Source organism: Labeo rohita, unplaced genomic scaffold (assembly GCF_022985175.1).
Source record: "Labeo rohita strain BAU-BD-2019 unplaced genomic scaffold, IGBB_LRoh.1.0 scaffold_109, whole genome shotgun sequence".
Classification (NCBI taxonomy): domain Eukaryota; kingdom Metazoa; phylum Chordata; class Actinopteri; order Cypriniformes; family Cyprinidae; genus Labeo; species Labeo rohita.
In genome coordinates this window covers 37,942-60,049 of record NW_026127219.1, presented here as the reverse complement: position 1 = coordinate 60,049, position 22,108 = coordinate 37,942, and the positions used below count along the sequence as shown (strand labels likewise).

The following is a 22,108-nucleotide window of genomic DNA, read 5'->3' as shown; positions in this document are numbered from 1 at the left end:
TGGAAGTGGTGGAAGCATTGGGTTTAACCCCCCAACACTGGAAAAGGCAGTGAGATGGACGTCCGGAAGGATCTGTGCTTTGTCAATCACTGCTGATGTCTGTCTGCTGGCAGGATATTTAGCGCAGCTCCTGTGCTTTTGTTGAAGGGTTTAGGGCCGTCAGCGAACACACAACGCCTGTTATAGGCCAGACTCGCTGTCGCCATGGTAACGGGTTTATGGTCCTGATGAGAACTGTGAGCGATTTCAGCTTTCCTCTGATGAAACTCCTCAGTCCACAATATCAGATGATGTATTCCAGAGCCTTTCTGCAGCTCAAGACATTTATATATTCATGCACTTGCAGCTTAAATGTAGGACATCTCATGCTGATTTTCAGAGGCGGAAAATGCCAGACTCTGACAGCTCATCTGAAAATGCACAATAAGTTACAAACTTACACTCTTTTTGAGCATCTTTAAATGCATTGTATGCCAAATCTGGTGATGAAATGTCCTGGAAATATTTTATTACAAGAATCGAAGGAAAAAATGAAAGAATTTTGGAATTCCATAAATAAAATTAGGAATGTTTAGGTCCATTAAAGTTTTTCTGCTTTGACATTGTGTTCTATAACTATTAATCAAATTTTCTCCCAATTTCTTATTGCCAAAATGTAAAGAAAATCACCCTGTCCAGTTTTAAAATGTTTTACATTCTTTACAAATACACAATAACAAATAATAATAAATCACTGCAAATTATAATTGTTATAAATTGTAATTATAATTAAATTGGCAATTATAGCATTAAGTATAAATATAAAATGGTCATATAAGCAAAGTATTTCAAAATTTTCAATATAAATGTTTTTATATTTCTTTTTAGTTTTATTTTATTTTTTAATTGTAGTCATTTTAATATTTTAACTTTAACAACTAACTTTTTATACTGTAAGCATATTATTTTTGTTATTTCTGTTTAGAAATATATTTCAGTTTTAGTCATTTTAGTACTTCAGCTTAAACATTTTACATTTAGTACTTAACATTTAACAATGTACAAAGTTTTTGAGTAATTATATTTTATTTTATTATATTTTATTTCTGTTTAGCTTTATTTTTATTTCAGTTTGTCATTTTACCATTTAAAAAATTACAAAACTTTAAGTTATAAAGTGGATGTTTTTGTTTTTCATTTGTTTTCTTTTTTTCATCTAAAATTTTTATTTTTTTTTTTTTTAATATTTCTATATATTCGTGATTTTACTACTTCAACTTTTGTTTGCTTTTATTTTTCACATAACATTTTTATTTTATTAAATTTTTTTAAATATTTCTCTTTAGCTTTATTTTTATTTTAATAAAGATAAAGTAATTTTAGTAATTTTTACTACTTTAATAATTTTAGTACTTCAGCTTTATTAAATTTTTCTTTATTGCATTTTTTTCCAAGTGTTTTTAAATGTAAGTTTTACATGTAATATTTATTTTATTATTTTATTATATTATATTTTATTTAATTTCAGCTTCATTTCAATTACAAAAATATTTTAAATAGGTTCAGAATTACAAAAATGTCAAATTAAATAAAAAAAAATCACAAATTTTGTCTTTGCAACTAGCTGAAAGTATTTAAAGTATATTTTATTTAATATATATATAATATTTTTAATATAATATATTTTTAAAAGTGTTTAATATTTATATATTTTTTATGTGAGTGTGGGTATTTAAAAATTTAATTAGTATTATTATTGTTGTTGTTGTTGTTGTTGTTGCTGCTTTATAGGAGTAAGAATGTGTTTTTCACAATACAGTGGAAAATACTGGAAAATGTTAATTGCATTTTAAATTCACTTACATATTATGCAAACAAATGGGTGTAATATATATATTATTCCCAAACACAATGCAATATATATATATTTTTTTCTGTGTGATTTAAATGTGTAAAAGTCAGTCAGAACGCTGCTGATTTCTCTATTAACAGCTCATTAATCAGGTGTGTGTTGGTCTTTTCTGTTGGCAGAATGTTGGCAAGCGAATGTCCTGCACTCAGTTCATTGGGAATCTAGAAGGACTAAACAGCGGTCATGACTTTCCCAAAGAACTCCTCAAGGTGATGTACTTCATAAATATTCTGCACTAAAGCAGCATTTTGAAACTGGATTGTGTCATTATTTAATATTGATGGTACATTTTCCACAGAGAAGATGTGCATGTCAATAGACTGTCTTCAGTAGATGATTTAAGATGTTCAGCAGGTGTGTTGGTCATACCTGTGTGTGTGTGTGTGTGTGTGTGTGTGTGTGTGTGTACGGGTTGTGTGGTCATGTGACAGCTGTGCTATTCTAACGTTCAGTGCTGCAGTGTGTGATTCTGAAGCAGGAGAGATCTGTGTCCCAGTGGGAAGCAATGCCTCTTTAGTAGGTCATTTATTGGTTTATATTATTAGATTAGTGCTGTAATGTCATTGGTAGAAAACGGGAGATGTTTTGCTTCCATTCATTAACCCTGCAGGCACGTTCTGAACTAATCAGATGATTCTTGAGTTAATACTAATGAGGTAAACGAGGTTTAGATTGGTTTCAAGGCCGAGAGCGGCCGCGTCGTGTGTGTTATCTGGCAAGATGATGTTTTGAAGATGCTGCAGGACTGTATTAAAGAAATGTTTTTAAATAACAAAAAATAAAAAAATTTAGAGTAAAAATATTTTTACATTGCATTGGGCTACTGGGAAGGGGAATTTAAATGTGCTTAAGTGTCATAAAATAAGGTCATAATGCAAAAATATAATTATAAAATAAAGTGTGTGTGTGTATATATATTTTTGCAATATCACTATTTATTTATTTATTTATTTATTTATTTATTTATTTTATTTAAATTTTATTGGGGAAAGTAGTTAACTGGAAAAAATACTGGGGAAAATGTTAACTAAGAAAAACTGGTGCAAAAATTAAAAGCATAATGTATATTAACAGTTGTTAGCTTCAAATGTGCAATTTTAATATTAAATACTAATTAATATATATATATATATATATATATATATATATATATATATATATATTATTATTTATGAAATCCAACAATGTGACAATTTCTAATTTAACAAGCCTTTAAGAAAAGGAAAAGTGATTAAGAACTTCATTTTTATACATTATTAATTTTAAAGCCCATTTTTAATGTTAGTGAAGGTTTCTTACAGCAAAAATGAAATCATTTAGTTGTTTATGGCCATTTTGCACTCTCTGATCCTTGCTTTTTAACAATATTTTGTAAAATATGACACTAATAATTTTTTTGTTTTGTTTTGTTTTTCAAAATAGTAGTATGCTTGATTATTTTCATATGTCTTCATGGAGTTTGTATGTTTTAATTATTTTTTTTTTTTTTTTTTTTGATTGAACATTTATTTATGTATTGTTTTTGTTTGCTTGTTTTTTCTTTACAAATGTACATTTATGGTTAAAATATTAATTACTTTTTTATATTATTATTATTTTTGTTTTAAGGAGAGACACTGCAGGCAAGGGCTTTTTGGTTTTTTTATGAAGTGTTTTTTTTTTTTTTTTCAGACTAGTGGAAAGAAAACATCTAAAAGACACTGTTAAGTGTTTCTTTTATAGCACTTTATCTATTTGTGTCAATAGATTTCAATTACACACAAAAACAATACATATTTTTAAAGCCCGTTTTCTTAAAATTATTTTTTTCTGTTCTAAGACAAAATGTGACAAAATGAGATGACTTCCCTTTGTAAAAACATTTTACTCTAATATGTCAAAAAATGCACAAGAATTTTCAAACTGACTTCATCCAGTCTTTAGATTTTTGTACTAGAAATGTATGCAAATTAACACATATTTCATTAAATAATGCCTCATTTGCATATTTAAACCTAACATTTTAGAAAATTTTAATTCAAAAAAATGTTTGCAATTATGAATGTATTCAATCAACTGGTTAAGTAAAGTGATAACTACTAGGGTTTTTTTTGTTTGTTTTGTTTTGTTTTGTTTTGTTTTTTTGTTTTGTTTTTTACCCTTTTCACCTGTAGTATCTCGCCATAAAATGTTAATTTTGTCTCTTTAAAACATGCTTAATTGCATTTTAAATGTGCTTGTGCATGTATATGTGCAGTTTTATCACTTTCATGGTTTATTTTTCAAATAGGAAGTGGAAGGTCAGGTTGAAAGCATTGCATTGTGGGATACTTTTTGTGCATTTTGCAAATTCTGTGCAGAAAATGTTAATGCACATCACATCTACTACTGACTACAGTAGAAAGAGATTTATAATAGTATGCTATGCTGAACATAGCAAACAAATCGTGGTTTTTCTGTTGGTTCAGTCTGGTTTGCACTGACCCATCCTTCAATAATGGCCTCTTTGCAAAGCCGCGTCGCATTGTGACTGGAAAAAAGCAGAGAAAATCCTGTTTTCCGTGGCATGAATCCTTTGAAATCTCAGTGCTCTGTTAAAGCTGCAGCAGTGAGCTTTATCTGAGGAGCTGCGTTGTGTTTTAGTCCTTCATCTTGTTGATGAAAACACTGACTCTCGCTGGGACAGCGATAGATATAGCGAGGGAGAGCCGATGGAGACAAGTCTGCGTTCTTGCTGTTCATGCCAAGCGTTTTAAATCAGTCTCTATAGCTTTTATGACGACCTCTCTCACTTCTCTTTCCCTCCGGCGATCCTTTTCTCTGTCCCTCGCAACATCAGTTCTCACATTGTTGCCTCCTACTCGTTCTGGTTCTCTCATTTAAACTCAACAGCTGAGCAGGGCAGCTTACATAAGCACATTTCACTCGCACATTGTCATATAAAGCAAAGCTGTTATTGTGGGGTGCTAATTATTGGACGAGCAGGGTTATTGTTTAATATAACATGGATCGTTTTGGCTCTCAAATCTGATTGGGTGAGCTACTTTCAAAGATGATTTACATACACCAGTGAGGCACAGCAAGACAGTTATATATTGATGGGTCCTTATTGATCGATTGATTCATTGATTCATTGATTAATTGACTAAATAGCCTACAGTTAAAAAACAGTAAATTAAAAATGGGTTCTTATTGAATGATTGATTGATTGATTGATTGATTGATTTATAAAGCCACAGTAAGTTTAAAAAAGGGTAAATAATAAATAAATAAATAAATAATAAATATATGTTGAATGAAACTTGCTTGCTTATTTATTTATTTATTTATTGCCAATGTTTATAATATAACCAATGATTTTATAGTTAAAAATGAAAATTAAAATGAAAGAATAAAAATATAACAATTCTGTTTATTTATAAAAATTATAATTGTACTTCAATATATTGTTATTTTGTTTGCTGCTTATTTTGTTTATAATGCATCAGAATAAATAAATAAATAAATAAATTCCATTCTCAAGCATATATTCTTGTGGCTTGCTTTATTTATTTATTTATTTATTTATTTATTTATTTAATTATTATTTTTTTTATTATTCCACTTAACTGTGTTACGCTACTATATAATATATGTAATGTACAATTGCTTTTTTATTTGTAAAAAAAATTAGAAATAATATTTGTATTTTTTTGTTTTTTTTTACATTTTTAAATTTAAATTTAAAATGTATTTGTTTATATATAGTTAAAATAGTTTTTTATCAAAATGCATACATTATTTGTGTTCCCATTAAATTGAGTTTTTTTTTTATTAATATTTAAAAAAGTATAAATATTAATATTATAAAAAAGTATGTTTTATTATATTAATATCATAGTATTCTTAATATTAGATTATTATTATTATTATTATTATTATTATTATTATTATTATAGTATAATTAATTATAATTATTGTTATATATATAGTTAAAACTAACCAAAATTAAAATGAAAGCAAAACAAAATAACATTTCTGTTTATTAATAAAAACTACAACTGTACTATAATGATACTAAAATAAAACTGGATTTGTGTAGTTATAGTTATAGTTTGATTTTGAGTTAATTGATTTTTGTTCTTACTTTATTGCAAGGCTATTTGATTTGTTTATTCATAAAATAATTTCTAATATTTATATTTTTGTTTTATAAATCATTTTGTATAAAAATAATGGTCACTGCAGCATCTGAAGTTTAAAGCAAGCAGAGTGTTTGTGCACATGCATTTATTTAGTAAAAATTACTTTCTGTGTTTACATTGAATCACATCTGTGATGTAGAAATGAGGTCAAATGCAAAGATTTTATGTCTGTGTGCCCCGCAGGAGGCATTTATTTAGTGCAGCAGTGAACGACGATGGATTTGTGCCTGTGTCTCTCACACGTGGGTTGCTTGTGGGCTTTTGCACACACTGGTGAAGAGTGCTTGAAGTGCGTCGTCGTCATGGAGACGCAGGGGCGGGACCGAGGCTGTGGCACTGATGGGGTGGTCACGGGCTGACGGCGACCCATTTTAATGCGAGTTAGTCTGTGTGTGGAGATAACGACAGACGGAGGGTGAAAACAATTAGCTCTTTCCTATTGAGCAAACTCACTCAACTCAGACTGAGCGGCTAATCGCTCCGTCCAAACGAGACGGCCGTGCAGGTGACATTCATTCAGTCCCTGCTCAGTGTGCCATGCTATTCTACCGATAGACGGATATATCATCCAAGCCAAAGCTTGGAGGCCCAGCAGTCATGCTTTTTGAGTTTTGAGTAAAGGTTGTGCAAGGCAATTAAATCAAAATGGAGACAAATGAGATGGTTTGTCTTCTTAGTCTTTGCTATTGAATATATATTTTAAGATATTAAAACTATTCATTTCTGCCCAAGATAGGTTTTGAATGTTACAGTATGATGAATAATAAATGATCCATATTTAAATGCATTTGCAGTTAAAGTGCAAGCTGTAGGGCTGATCATTAAAGTCATCATTGTAAATCAAAATGTGTCCTTATTTATACTTTACTGATTAAGAAATTTACTATATATATATATATGGCATTTTATTACATAAATGTGTATTTTATATGCTACTTAATAAAAATGTAATATTTAATAATAAATGTGAATGTTATAAAACATACATTTACTGTTTAATTTTGTTAAAGAAAAAGAAAATTATTATGCTTGGAAAATTATATGGATATTTTTATTTTATTATTTAATTTAATTTTAATTTTTAATTTTATTTATTTTTTTGTTATTGTATTTTATTTTATTTTATTTTATTTTAACTTAATCCATTAAGAATTAACTAAAAATATTTGAAGTAAAATAGGTTGAAAACCTTTCAAGAAGGTTATATTGTATTTTACTGAAAAAATCTAATATGCCATTATTGTATTAAAAAAAGAAAATATAATATTGATCATAAATACATCAAAATTATCAAAATAAAATTATAAAATTGTTTTAAGTGAATGCACATCTGTGCTGGACTTACAAACCTGTTTCAAAAAGGACATGTTACACTTATTTTTTTTTTCATCAATCTATCCAAAAATATGAATTTTCCCTTATTTTTGAGCCATTTTTTGTCTTTGGAGTTACCTCATCTATTAACATAAGAAATGTTAAGCCATGTTAGGTTATTTTTATTTATTTTATTTTATTTTATTTTTTTATTTTGACTTAATCCATTAGGAATTAACAAGAAATATATAAAGTAAAAAAAATAAATAAATAAACCATACACATTAGTAGTAATTATGCACAGCAAAATAATTATAAATCTAATAAAATCTGTCAGGAATGCCATACTGTATTTCATCCCCAAAATCAAACGGAAAAAAAAAACTGCCATTATTGCAATGTAAATAAATAAATAAATACATAAATAAATAAAAATATAAATTAAATTCATTTATTTTGATTATGGTGTGAAATATGAGCTGGATTTGATTTAATGAGCTTCACCCCATCTCATCTCACTGCTTTTTTATAGACAGAATTTTTATAGACTATTCGCCAGTCACACTTGTAGTTTTATGATGTTCTTTGTGTTCATCTCTCTCCCATAATAATTCCATAATTCCATGTTCTCCCCTCTCGCTGTCCCACCTCTGAGCACAAGTGCTGAATGTTAATCAGCATTCAAAGCGAAGCAAGCCGTGTGTGTGTGTGTGTGTGTGTGTTTGAGGGAGCTGGATTGCTGTGATTGGCTGCCTGAAACCTGAAAGAGAGAGAGCGAGCAAAAGAGAGAGAGAGAGAGCTTGCAGCCTCCTTCGAGTCTCTCTGAGATTTAGAGACTTTCCATCTGCGGAGCCTGAAAGATAAAACAGAACTGCAACGACGACACAGGACGACGTGAGGCATTGGGCACATTCAGATCGTACATGGACACATATCTGTGACTCATTTTGGAGGCCGTATGCACACGCACATCCTAAAATATCCATCAGACCTATCATGGATCCCAGATGGATTGACGGATAAAAAAGGAGTGATGCACACCTTCTGAAAGCACTTGGTCCTTCTAGAAGACAGAAACCAGCTGAAGCTCAGAAGCAACAGGCTTCCATCCGTCTTCATCTCGGATTGTTTTGCATAGATTTTTTTTTGATTGCATCCTGAATTTGGCTTGTCATTCGGACCTGGGTCAGGTGTGGGGATCCCTGTATGCCGCGCTGACCGCCTCTGTTTGTGTCTTTTGTGAGGGCGTCGTGTGTGTGTTACATGTTTTCTCCCGGTTTCCGTTCGCCTCATTCCATCTGTCGGATCCCGGCTGTTCTTTCACACTTCTGAAAGCTTTACTTGCCATCTGTGGCATCACTGTGTGTGTGTGCATGTGTGTTTGGCCACTCACTGGTTGCAATGTTTAGCTTGTAGAAGTTGGTGTTTGTAAGCGACCGTTACATGTGTTCAGAGTCCGCGAGGGGAAATATCAATTTTGTCTTATATTTTGGTCTGAATTGCTTAATTCTCCACTTTTAGCATCTCAAACATAACGTTTACAATGTGTTGTGATATTGTCCTACAGATGGTCATAGACTCCCTGTTGTGTTGCTAAACACGTTTTCATGTTTAAGATTAGATGCCTAATGAGCCTAATATAGTTTTAAATGATCGTAAAGACCACAAATCTGTGCTGGACTTGCAAGCCTGATTCAAAAAAGGACCCATAATACTTATTTTTCTCATCAGTCTATCTAAACCTGGATTTTCCTTCCTTTTTTTGAGCTGGATTTGGAGTTACCTCATCTAAACGGAGGAAGCCATGTTGGTTTTTTAATGTGTTTCTCATATTGAAGATTCACATTTATGCATTTGGCAGATGCTTTTATTCAAAACAACTAACGTTGCATCTAAACTCAGTTCTTGCTTTCCCTTGGAATCAAACCTGTGACCTACAGGAAGCTTTTTTAGTTGAAAAACATTCTTCTGAAGATCTAAAACCCACCTGGAGTTGATTATTTCCCATAGTGCACTACAGTTTCAAACATGATCGGAGTGAACAGTTTGCACTCGGCCGGGCGCTTGCGCTCCCGTTCGCTTTGCTCGGTTCGTTACGGACGAGATTTCCGCATGATGGACCCGTTCCGTTACCCACGAACGCCCAGATCCCGATCTCTTAAACCTCTGGTGTTTCCGGACCTCCTGGGAAAAGCTCAAGATGGACAGAACCACCCGCAGGCCCGCAAGAGGAAGAGGGTAACCTTGTCTCGTATCACTTACCTGTTCATCACTCACCTGGTCATCTGTACCTGTCTGTGGCCCAAAAAGGCCAAAAAAAAAAATAGATGGACCATGCAAATATCATTCTCCACTTTTAAACAGATACAGTTCACTCTTAAAAATAAAGGTGCTTTCTTGGTATTAATGGTTACATAATGAAACATTTAACAACCATAGAATCTTTCCATTGAGTTCTTTATAGTGGAAAAAAGGTTTTTTACACTCTTAAAAAGGTTCATTATTGGCATTGATGGTTCCATAAAGAACCTTGAACATCCATGGAAATTTTCAAATTCAAAAAGGTTCTTTAGATTTTTAAAATGTTCTTCAAAATGGTTCTTTTAAGAACTATTCACTGAAAGGTTCTTTGGGGAACCAAAAATGGTTCTTCTATGGCATCACTGCAAAAACACCCTTTTGGAATCTTTCTTGTTAAGAGCGTAGAGCTTTAAAATGTTCTTTGCACTAAGGAAAAAAACATCTTAACTTTTTACCGGAAGTTCTTTGTTGAACCCAAAATTGCTGCTAATTCCATAATTTGGAATACTTATTTTTAAGAGTTTATAAAAGCGTAGTGTACTTTTACCCCAAAATCTAAAGAGAAAAAAACACTGTCATTATTGCAGTGTCTATTTATTTATTTCTAGTTTTAAGTGATCACAAAGACTGCAAATTTGTGCTGGACTTACAAACCTAAAAGTTTATGAAGTGTAGTGTACTTTTAGGAGTACAGTATCTTGTCTTGCCTTCAAGCTAATAGGCATAAACTAAAAGAGAAAGAAACTTTCTGTCTCTAGCTGAATTGGTTTTGTTTGAAATGAGCATTGGTGGGGAGATGCTGTTTGTTTTGCCCTGAGGGACTGAGAGGGTAAATTTGCTCTCTGTTGCTGCTGAATTTCTAGTACACATTGAGATTATTAGCTGTTCATGCTGAGGTTTCTTTTTTCTAGATGAAAGAACGTGTGGAGGGAATAATATGCTTATTAAAGTCCTTCTCTCATGCATATTTAGTTTGGCATCTAAATTAGACTGCTGCTTTTATATACATCTTATAACGATATCTAACCCAAACCATACACCTATGCATTTTAGTTATTTAATGTATTAATCGCATGTGATCCTGGACCACAAAACCAGTCATGCATTGTATGGGTCAATATTGTTTTTCTTCTTTAAAGCCCAAAATAATTTGGATATTAAGTAAAGATCATGTTCCATGGATTGTGCATTGCTAAAAACTTAATTTGGACAACTTTAAATGCGATTTTCTCAGTATTTTGATTGTTTTGCACCCTCAGATTCCAGATTTTCAAATAGTTGCATCTCAGCCAAATATTGTTCTATCCTAAAACAATACATCAATAAAAAGTTTATTTATTCTTATTTATTTATTATACTTATAACCGGATTTATGGTCCACATTCACATATTTATCTTCAAGGATGTTCTCAAATGGATGTTTTGTCAAATAAATGAACTCAGTCAGGGAATCAGTGCAGATAATTCATTTGCAAAGACAGGATTCCACTGTGACGCAGGTGTTTCATGACTGACGTCTACATAGACTCGTCATTTACACCAAGGATGTGTCAATTAAGTGCTAATGTTCAGTAAGAGACCGTGCCCACAACAGCTAACAGCCATCTGTGATCATTTTGTTTTATTTGGCTCTTTATTAAAAGAAAGGTATTTGATTGCATTTTTTTATTTTAATTAATATTTTTAATTTTATTATTTTATTTTATAATTTCCTATATCTTATATTTATATTTAATTATAATTATATGTATTAATAATTTAGCTTTTTCTCATTGTGTACTGCCATTTAGAACCCGAACATGCTTAAACATGATCTATTCTGTAAATTTATGGTTGGAAAGGTTTCGATTCTTGTTGTAGAGTTAAACTGATTCTGATTGTTAGGTATTGATGTCCAGAATGACGTTTATTTGTGCAGACATTGTGACTACTGAATCAGATGTTTATTTCGAGGTTTGTCATCTGTCACAGTCTGATTATGATGTTACTTACAGCGGAATATATATATGATGCAACTCATACGCCAGTCTGTGAAACCAAACACAGCTCAGGTGTGACTTACTGACTGTGCCGTGTGTCTCTCTCTCTCCGTTTCCGCAGGCCCTGTACAACTCTATTAAAAATGAAAAGCTGCAGTGGACAATGTAAGTGTGTTTTCTTCCTGCTTTCACTGTTTAATGACTGTAAGGTTTTACAGTAGATGCAATGTGCTACTACTGAGCTACCCACTTAGAAACACGAGTCAACTAATTTTATCATTCTGATCGGCCTTAAAGAACGCATTACCATGGTAACCATAGTTTCCTCAAAAATAGAGTTACTACAGTTACTGTCACTGTTGTAAAATCTATAACTACGTTCTGAAAGTATGAGTGATTGTTTGCTTTCGGCAAAAACAAGGTGTTGTTTTTCATGTGTTGCATTGCGTGTTGTCTCAAAAAAAAAAATTAGGCCTAACTTTAAGATTTATGTGTTTGAAATGCATTTAAAATTTCCACAGTTTCAACATGAACAGACTAAGAAACTTAATGTGATGAATAATTGTCGGTCATACATAAATGGAATGGGTACAAGACGGGTAAGATTTCTGCACTCAAAAAAGCAATTATTAAAAGTTTTATTAATATTTAAGTAAAAGTGTTGTTAAATATTTGCATCAGTTTAAATTTAAATAAATGCATTTATTAAAATTGATTAGAATCAACATGTCATTATGAGAAGAATTCAGTTTATGTAAAAAAGTATAAATATAGTTAAATATGGCTATATTGTGTTTTTTAAATGTGTGTGTGTGTGTGTGTGTGTTGTGTATCCATTTTATTTATTTTTATTTATTTTTATTTAGTTTTATGTTTACATATTTTAATACATCGTTAAATTTAATGAAAATGAGGCTTATTACCTTAAAATAAAATGTGAAATAAAATAGATTGTTTTTTTATTTAATAAAATATTTCATTTTTTTAAGTTAACTATAATATATTAAAAGTTTTATTATTATTTAATTAAAAGTATTATTAAATATTTGCATCAGTTTAAATTTATTTAAATAAATGCATTTATTTAAATTGAATAGAATCATAAAGTCAGTTCATTATGATAAGAATTCAGTTTATTAAGTAAAAAAGTATAAATATAGTTACATATGGCTATATTGTGTTATATATTGTTTGTATATATGTATGTTTATTCATTTATATCAAAACTATTTTATCCAAATGGATGGACATGTTTTAAACACAAATATATACCAGTGTTATTTTAGTATATTTGAGATACTATTATAGTTTCAATTTATATTTAGAATTAGTTTGTATTTATATATGTTCTGTTTTGATTTTAGTTACAGTTTTAGGAATTTTGTTGTGTATTTTTTTTTTTTTTCTAACACATCCATTTTATTTATTTTTATTTCAGTTTTACATTTAGATATTTTAATACATCATTAAATTATATGAAAATAAAACTTGTTACCTTAAAATGAAATGTGAAATAAAATAAGATTAAGTTTTTTTTATTTTAGTTCAGTTAAAATTTATTTTATTTTATTTTAATAAAATATTTTTAAAGTTAATTATAATATATTATTAAAAGTTTTATTATTATTTAATTAAAAGTTATTATTAAATATTTGCATCAGTTTAAATTTATTTGGATCTTTAAATTTAATTAGAATCAGCATGAGTCAGTTCATTTTGTTAAGAATTCAGTTTATTAAGTTAAACAGTATGAATATAGTTAAATATGGCAAGCAATAAAGTTTATTTTATTTACTAAAATATTTATTTTTTTAAGTTAACTATAATATATAAATCTTGAATTTATTGCTTAATTGTTTTTTGAGTATAGGTTATCCAATTCAGGTCTCTGTACTTTTGCAGTGTCTCTTATTTTTGCCTATTTTATCATCTAGTGGGATGAAATTGCATGTTCAATCACTTGGAAAGTAATTTCTTTGTTTAATAATGATGCTTTATAACTGTAATAATAATGAAATGATTGCCATAGTAAATTTTCACAAGGCTAAAAGATACAAGAGTGATTTCATGGGGGGGCGGAAATGCTCGATGATCATAAATAGTGAAATTAAAGCAGGTTTTAGTGTTTCAGGCAATGGGATACGTGTGTTGTTTGCTAGAAACAATAGTGTGTGAGTGCAGGCTATTCTCTCTCTATATTCACACACACACACCAATTAAAGACCCTGGCTTTCCGAGCGCCGTTGCTATGGTTACGGCTCCATGGATACCGCTGCATAGTTACGGTTCGGCTGCGTTCTGTCGATATGAATTCACCCCCTCTCTCTCGCACACGGAGCCCTAACCTCGTTCTCATGTTCAACACTCATCCGTGCGCCCACACACGCCACAGCGCTCTTTAAAGGGTCCCGCTCGCATCCTGAGCAAAGGTGAACCCACAGACTCCTACTGCAGCTCCCAAAATAGCCTCATCTGTCCCTCCCTGAGCTCTTGAACAAGATCGCAGCCGAGAAACGCCGGCCCGTCCGCATCGAGAGGATGAAACTTAGATTCTCAGATGTTGTACATGTGCTTTTATGATTTAAGTGAAATATTAGGATTTGAATTCTGCTGATTTTAATGAGTCACCAAGGTAGATAGATGAGGTTTTTGTTGACATTTTGAGAACGCCTAGTGATGCATTGATTAGAATTAATCTGAAAAGGTAAACAAATCTGTATGTTTGCATTGGATTGGTGCATTGATTGTTCATAGCTGTCATTATAGCTGGAATACGTGGTTCTGAGCTGGTCAGTCATGTGTTTGAGCAGTAAAATATCTTCATATAGTGTGCTTTTCATATTTATTTCATATAAGTGCAATTTAATTTGAGTTACTGCAGTAAAAAGTTACTTTGATCGCATATGCACAACTATTCAAAATTTTGGGGTGGGAAAGATGTTCTTAAATCAGTCTTTTCTGCTCATCAAAGCTGCATTTATTTGATTGGAAATACAATAAAATCAGCAAAAATGTGAAATATTATTACAATTTAAAATAGCTGTTTTATGTTTGAAAATAATTTTTAAAATGTAATTTATTTTTTTATCCAAATTGAAATTTCAGCATCATTACTCCTGTCTTTTCACATAGAACACAGCTATTTTAAATTGCAATAATATTTTGTAATTTTGCTGTTGTACAGTATTTTTGATTAAAAACAAAAAGATCATTTATCATGATATATTGTTAAAAATCCCAAAATCTTGAAATTAGTGTCACATGATCCTTCAGAAATTACTTGAATATGTTGATTTGCCACTCAAAAATATGTTGATTTGCCACTCAGTAAAAAAAAAAAAAAACATTTTTGTTTTTACTGTTAAAAAAAACTGTTGTGCAGCTTCATATTTTTGTGGAAACTGTAATTTAGGATTCTTTGATGAATAGAAAGTTCCAAAGGAACAGCATTGTTTTTTAAATATAACTTTTTTTTTAAGCATTATAAATGTATTTTACTAACATGTTTAATCAATTTAATGCATTTTGATTAACTAAATATTAATTACAACAAGCTTTTGAACAGTCATGTTCATGCTTTCCAGGTATTATTATTCTTGGTTCAATGTAAGGTTTGTTTGTTTGTTTGTTTTTTGTGGGAATGTTGCCAGGTCAAGTAAAAATCTGCAGTACTGGCCTGAATATATCTTGCTGTTCATCAGCCAGGAGTGTTAATGAACCACTATTACCGGCACAACAGTCTCATGCACTGCATTCATCACAATGTCACATACTGATCAATACTCAAGTCGTTTTACCACGTCTGAGAGGGAGAAAAAGACGAGAGACTGGGACAGATAGAGACAGATTCTAGAGGGATGGAAAGGGCTGTATTGATGGAAGTGCTGGAATGAAGCAGTTCACGGACAATGAGGAGAAAAACCAGGGAACAAAAGACAGTAGACACATGCAGTATGTTCAGATACGCTCCTATCTGCTGTAGAGCTCACTTACAGAAAGAATACAAAGGATGCAGTGCTGGAAAACAGAGAGATGGACATTTGCATTGTGTGAGGATGAGAGTTACAGTATGTTAGAGAGCTGGTAATGTTACTGTATGTGTGTGTGTGTGTGTCAGTATACAGATGATCAGTCTATACATGAGAATCGTTCTGTCCTCAACAGGCGCTCCTGTTTTCCCAGCATGCTGCTCTCTGAATCTAATCATTCTGCCCTTTCCTGATTACATGTTTCACCATGGTCTCTTCCCTTCTTCCCTTCCTCAGCTCTCTATTTCTGTCTTCTAGAGCTGGACGATATATTGAATATTCTCTATATATAGAGATCTTTTAACAGCTCTCTCTCTGTCTGTCTATCTCTCTCTCGCTCTATATATATATACATATATATAACAAAGATATTTTAATAGTGTCACTGATTTAAATCTCTTTAGGAAATACGGCAGAGGTTTCATTTCTTTGCATCAGTTCAAACTGTCTGATACAATGAATCTAATCAGTTACTTTGATTCAAACATTTGTTTGTAACATTTCAAACTCTTCATGTGGCATTTTTCAAATGTTACATTGTAAATGTTTGAGACTGTTAGAAAACTGTAGTGTTACAATTACAAATGTTACATTTTTTTTTTTTTTACATTTTGGAATGTTAAAGTGTAGAAACCTGTTGATATGCATTATTCTCATCCATGAGTTTTCAACTTTAACTTTTTTAGCTTTTTTTAAAGTGATCAATTTATTAAATGTATTAATATATAGTAATAATAATAATAATAATTAAATTAAATTATTTTTAAATAAATGTAAATTTAAATTTAATTTGCTGTAAATTAATTTATTAAATTAAATTACTTTAAAATAAATGTACATTTAATTTAAATTTTACAAATTATTGTAATTACATTTTAATTGTATTTTTTTTGATTGAACAGTTTTTAATAAACTGCAAATTACTTGTTGAAGTGGAAGCAATAAATAATTATCAAAAGCAAAAATATTCAGATTTGAGATGTATATTGAATATCGCAAAAGATTAAAAATTATATCAATTTAATTGAAAATTAAAAAGGTTGAAATATTGCACATCCCTGCCATCTAACACTTTTTTCCTTCATGATACTAAAATAACATTGTTTTATAGTAAGTTGATTTAATTTTGTTTTTATTATTTTTATCTCTCTAAAGTAGTTTTTTAGTTTCATTAATATACATTAATATAGTTATTATTTTTTTTAATTTTATCATTCTTTGTTTTTTTTTAAATGTTTATAGTATTTAATCATTTTAATTTGGATTTTAGATCATTAAAATGCATAGGTTTTAGTAAAAGCTTTATCTTTAGAATTTTTAATAATGTTTATTTTTGTTTTAGTGAAATTAAATTTAAAACTAATTAAAAAGTTTATTTTATTTTATTTCAGTTACAAGTAACAAAATGTTTTAAAAAATTTTGTTTAACTTTTAGTGCTTTGAAACTAATTTAAAATATTAGACAAGGTTTCGTGCACTAAAACATTTGAATATTTCATGGCCATCTTCACCTGTTTTTGCAACTGTTCCTTTAAGATTTCTAGATGTAAATGACCTCTGTTTTGATTTAGCTCATTCATCACTGTCATTCATCATGCAGCATGCGAAATATGCCTTGATATGTAAATGCATGCTGTCATATGTTCAAATCAATGTGAAGTGGCATTTGTAGCCCAATTTACTTCCATAATGAGTCACATTTCCAAATAAAAAGGATGTTTAACTAAAAGGTAGGGTAGGACCTGACTTTTTTTTCCATGTGCAATTGACATTAATGTGCTCATGGTTGAAATATTGCTCATCCCTGCCATCTTACACTTTTTTCCATCATGCATTGTGTGTGATGTGAGGTGCTGAACTGATCTGGAGTCAGCTGTGTGATTAGTGTCATTAGTCTCTCTGTGTTTCATAAAACCACGTCTGCAGTCGGGCCGCGAGCGTCTCGCGAGCACCATCAGTCCTGCTGTAATGGCTCTGGCTAAATTTATTCTTAAGGTTGCGTTTTTTTTTTTTTTTTTTTTTTTTTTTTCCATCAGTCCTCCGACCATTTCTCTCTCTCTTTCTCTGTCTCTCTCTCTCTCTTCCTTTTGTGCCGACAGTTACCAGGCAACAGGCTTTAAGTTTCCCGCACATGCTCAGTGTGAGAGTGATTGACCGATGTTTTTCACCCATTTTAGAGCAGCGCACACATAATCAGTCTGCTTTCAGATCATTTGTTTCATCTTCTGTCATTTGAGTGCAGTGTTGTCATGTGGTTATTCAGTGATGACATCAGAAATTGGATCAAGAAGGCCATTTTGACATCTGACAGATTCAATATTGGAATAAATTAACACATTAAACAGACTTTATATGTGACCCTGGACCACAAAACCAGTCATAAGGGTCAATTTGTTGAAATTGAGATTTACACATCATCTGAAAGCTGAATAAATAAGCTTTCCACTGATGTATGGGGTTGTTAGGATAGGACATTATTTGGCTGAGATGCAACTATTTGAAAATTTGGAATCTGAGGGTGCAAAAAAATCTAAATATTGAGAAAATCGGCTTTAAAGTTTTCCAAATGAAGTTCTTAGCAATGCATATTACTAATCAAAAATTTTGATATATTTATGAATTATTATTCATATTTATATTTATATTTATAAATTTACAAAATATCTTCATGGAAAATGGTCTTTACTCAATATTCTAATGATTTTTGGCATAATTTTGACCCATACAGTGTATTTTTAGCTATTTCTACAAATATACTCATGCTACTTTTGTGGTCCAGGGTCACATATAAGAATTTAATTACATTTATTTATTTATTTATTTATTACTCACAAAGTAAATGTAAATGATGTTTGCATGGGACAAATATCACCACCATACTACTACATATACACTATTATAGTTTTTATTAATATTTTGACTTTTTATTTATTTTTATTATTTTTAGCATTTATTTATTTTATTTTTTAGCATTTTTTTTTAGTTATTTTTTTTGTCATTTTTATGATTTAAAAAACTTTTTTGTTTTTAAATATGTATATATAGTTTTTAATTATTTTTATTCCAGATTCATTTTAGTACTTTAACTTAAAAGGAAAAGTAGAAAAATAAAAAATGTTTACATCAGTCTTAAAATAGTTACTGCCTGTTTGCATTTATTTATGGTTTTATGTACAAGCTAAAAAAAAAAAATAATTAAAAAAAAAATACTTAAACTTCTGTGTCTTTGGAATATAAATGATTAATAACTAAAATTATTTACATTTCTGAAATAATTTGATTGACTTTTTTGTACTTCTGTTTACTTATACTTTTATTTATCTGTTGAAAAGTAATTTAGAATTTTAGATTTTGTTTCTGAATAAAAAAATAATTAAAATCACTGAACTTGCATATTATGTTGACCTAAATATTGCAATATACCATAGTATGTGTATTATTTCTATACAAACTTTTAAATACATTTTGTGTTGTGTGAACCTAGAAAATTATGAAATGTATGCAAGAATGAAGTTAAAAATATTTTTGTTATTTAAGAAAAAAAAAGAAAGAACTCATGAAAAGTTAGAATTTAAAACCATACAGTACAGTTTATATCTTCTAGATAAAAATATAAAAATATTTTTTTTAGATGAATTTAAGTAAAATGTTTTTCATTGGCTCATAGGGTTGAATGTTCAATGGAGCTCTTATAATTTAGAAAACATTTTGAGGAAGCAACTGTTTTTGTCTCTCTATTTTTGTGGTAATAGTGGCTAGGAAAGCTGCTGGTTTTCTCCTGGTTTGTGGAGGTGATCTGAAGGTTTTTGGGCTCTTTGTGTCGCCGTGTCTCGTGATTTCAGGTTGGCTTCTTAGCAGGGACTCGTCGAGCGTCTCTCCCCTGAGAAACATCACGCGGACGGGACGGCAGTGTGATGTGTGTCCTTTCTCTGAGAAAGACACCATTAAAGGGGTCTCTTCACGACTCTTCTTCGACCTCAGACAATCGATGTGCGTGTTCACGAGAAAAATTACACCTCTGAGTGTACAGAATGTGGCGAGAGACCTCATAAAACAGCCGAGAAAGACAGGAACATTCACACATCCACACTCCTGCTTTAAAGGGCGCACATTTCATGCGTACATTCGTGCCAAGGTGATTATAGAGAACTAAAATTAAAACCATAAAAATGACTTGAAATAAAATAACTTAAACTGAAATCAGATAAAATATAAAAACTTTAACTTATTTTATTTCAACTAGTTGCCAAGGTGACATTTCTCTTTTTTTATTTTATTTTTAACTTAATGTACTAAATTAACTAACACTAAAATAAATAAATAAATAAATAAATAAAAACTCTATAGACATGTTTTTAAAAATGGATAAAAAAAACTAAAATTAAAATAAAATATAAAAATAAAAATTTATTTAAAATATTAAAAACTATAATAGTATCTTAATGATAATAAAGTAATTAGTATTAAACAACAAATAAAACATTTAGTTATTTTATTTTTGTTTTTATTATTTTTATTTCTTTAAAGTAGTCTTTTGTATCATTATTATACTATTAAAACTAATTTAAAATATTAAAAACTGTAATAGTATCTTAATGATGCTAAAGTAACACTGATTAAAAAAAAACAAAACAAATAAAACAACATTGTTGTTTTATTTTTTTTTTTTTATTTTTATTTCTCTAAAGTAAACATTTAGTTGTTTTATTGTTTTTTTATTATTTTTATTAAAAACTAAAGTAGTATTTTAAGTATCATTAAAAAATAAAACATTATTTTATTGTTTTTTTATTATTTTTAAATTTGCGTTTTTTTGTTATTTACTATTTTATTCATTTTTAAAATGTTTTTATTTTAGTTTTAAATTTTTAAAAATTTAAAATTTTAGTAAAATTAAAATGCATCATTTTTATAATTTTTAATCATGTTAACTCCATTTTAGTGAAAAAAAAATTTAATTAAAAAAAAAAAAAAAAAAATTCAAAAGTTTGATTTTATTTCAGTTAATGTTTATTTCAAGTATCAAAAATGTTTTAAAAGTTTTAGTTGCATAATCACTCTGCTTTGAAATTCATATGAAATGTTAGTCAAGTTTCTTGCATTAAAACAAAACTGTTCCTTTAAGACTTCTAGTTTTGATTTGGCTCATTCATCACTGTCATTCATCACGCAGCATACAAAATATGCCTTGAGATGTAAATGCATGCTGTCATATATTCAAATCAACATGAAGTGGCATTTCTCCCCCAATTTGCTTCCATAAAGTATTGCATTTCCAAATTAAAAGTGACGTTTAACCAATAGGTAGGGTGCATGGGACCTGATTTTATTTCAGTGTGCAATTGACTTGAATGTGCTCATGGTTGGGAAAGTGACGTTAAAGCAAGCCATTGAACACTTCGGTTTCCAAAAATACAAGGAGAATTGATTTTTCACGGTATGGCGGCTTTGAAACAACCATCCATTTAACCCACGGTCGTCTCGCAGTGGTATACGATAATAGTTTGGCCTGCGCGATCGAGTCTTTGATTTGATTTCTGCTGTGGAGAGCATCGGCCGCCGGTGGCAGATGTGAGAGAGAAACCCGCTGGGAAGAGCACTTTACTTCAACACGCACTCGATCGATTGCGTCTGCTGCACTCGGGGGGTTTATGATCACGGGAGTGAAGTGGAGAGCGAAAACTGTTGGGAAAAGACTTTTATTCACTCTAGGTGGGACGCGCAGCAAGACAGGCCCAGAATATCACACAGAGTCTGACAGAGGGTCTGAATCCAGACTCCTGTAGACTTTAAACACGCTGGTTTTTTTCTCCAATAGTTGAAACATAAAGAACACTAGATGTGCATTTCCAAAAAGCAATAGCAGTGCTTTCAGAATGGTGTAAGATGTAGTTTTGGTTAGAATATCTGGAAAAGGAATTGTTTAAGAATTTGTCTTCTTAACAAAAGATGCATGATTTGAGGACTCATTCATGTCTGTAACACCAACAATACAGGATGAATTCTGTTATTGTGTTTAATAATCAGTGTGAGTTACTGGAATAGACTCCAAACACTAAAAAAAAAAAAGATAAAAACAGGAAAAAAATAACTAAAACTAATATTAAAATGAAATGATATTAAACTAAAATGAATATTAACTATAACTAATATTAAAGTAAAATATAAAATTAAAAATTATCTTAATAAAAACACTCATTCTTACTCAGTAATGTCATTTTTTTTATCTAAAATGTTATTTATATCTAAAATATCATTAATTTATTATTGTAGTTTTATTAATATTTTGAATTCATTTATAATTTTGCATTTTTGTAATTTTGTGTTTTTGTCTTTTTAAAAAAAAGTATTTATATATCTGAATGAATTTATATGAATATGTAAATGTTATATAAAAAATATATTTATGAATATTATATATTTATATTAATT

The 22,108-nt window shown here is 30.0% G+C and overlaps 1 protein-coding gene across 1 annotated transcript in view; it reads left to right on the top strand.

Moving 5' to 3' along the window:
- Positions 1–22,108, top strand: part of LOC127157484 (PH and SEC7 domain-containing protein 1) — a 43,612-nt gene that overhangs the window by 13,264 nt on the left and 8,240 nt on the right. Inside the window, exons 9-10 of the mRNA XM_051100748.1 lie at positions 2,011–2,100; positions 11,770–11,813. Of these exons, the coding sequence (XP_050956705.1) occupies positions 2,011–2,100; positions 11,770–11,813 (134 nt within the window). The remainder of the gene's footprint in view (positions 1–2,010; positions 2,101–11,769; positions 11,814–22,108) is intronic.